The sequence below is a fragment of the Austrofundulus limnaeus genome, unplaced genomic scaffold (assembly GCF_001266775.1).
Source record: "Austrofundulus limnaeus strain Quisiro unplaced genomic scaffold, Austrofundulus_limnaeus-1.0 Scaffold4358, whole genome shotgun sequence".
In the NCBI taxonomy this organism is placed as follows: domain Eukaryota; kingdom Metazoa; phylum Chordata; class Actinopteri; order Cyprinodontiformes; family Rivulidae; genus Austrofundulus; species Austrofundulus limnaeus.
The window spans coordinates 2,035-2,694 of NW_013956760.1; the positions used below are offsets into that span (position 1 = coordinate 2,035).

Consider the following 660-nt stretch of genomic DNA (forward strand, 5'->3'; position numbering starts at 1 on the left):
AATTAATACCTATTGTTAACAGGGGGTGGAGTGATACTGCCAATGGCACTGTAAGGCCTTTCAGAATAAAACTGAAGTCAAAATCAAATGACTGAAGGCAAACATCACTCAGCATTTTATGTTTTTGCACATTTCCATCAAAATAAGCAAATAACTTTACCTCTTTAATAAATAACATGTAACTGTGATCCTTAGCAAAAGATCCATATTCATTTTCAACTTGAACAGCAATGATAGGACCTCCTTTCTTGAACTAAAACCACACAATCAAGCATTTTGGTAAGAGATCAAGCTGTAGACAGACTTGGTTTGATTCAGACAGGTAAAGTATGACCTGTAGAGGAACCATTTTTGGTATGAGTTTGTCAAAGTAAATGTTGACGGCCTGCGTGAAGCCATGATGGGTCGTCCTCAGCCTCATGCTGCCGTCTCTGAGGAGCCAGCTGCATGGAGGAAGAAAACAGGAAGAGTTTTTGTTTATTTATCCAGAGCATTTTTATCCAGAGCAAATTTTTCAACAAAACAAAATCAGCAAAAAATTAGTAAAGCAGTGCAGTAATGGAGGAAAAGCTCCCAGTCTGTATGCTCAAGCTTCAACTTCTTGCTTCCCATATAAAGTCTATTTACTTGATAAAGGTCTACTAGTCACACTAGTCAACT

At 37.9% G+C, this 660-nt stretch overlaps 1 protein-coding gene across 1 annotated transcript; it reads right to left on the reverse strand.

Annotated features, from left to right (window-relative positions):
* Positions 1-160: 160 nt before the first annotated feature.
* LOC106512117 (beta-galactosidase-1-like protein 2) lies at positions 161-443 on the reverse strand (the record flags this gene model as incomplete). The annotated part of the gene is given in 2 exon segments (XM_014000806.1): positions 161-253; positions 335-443. Coding segments are annotated over 2 exon segments (202 nt in total), but the record flags the coding sequence as incomplete, so codon positions are not given.
* Between the last annotated feature and the right edge of the window lie 217 nt (positions 444-660).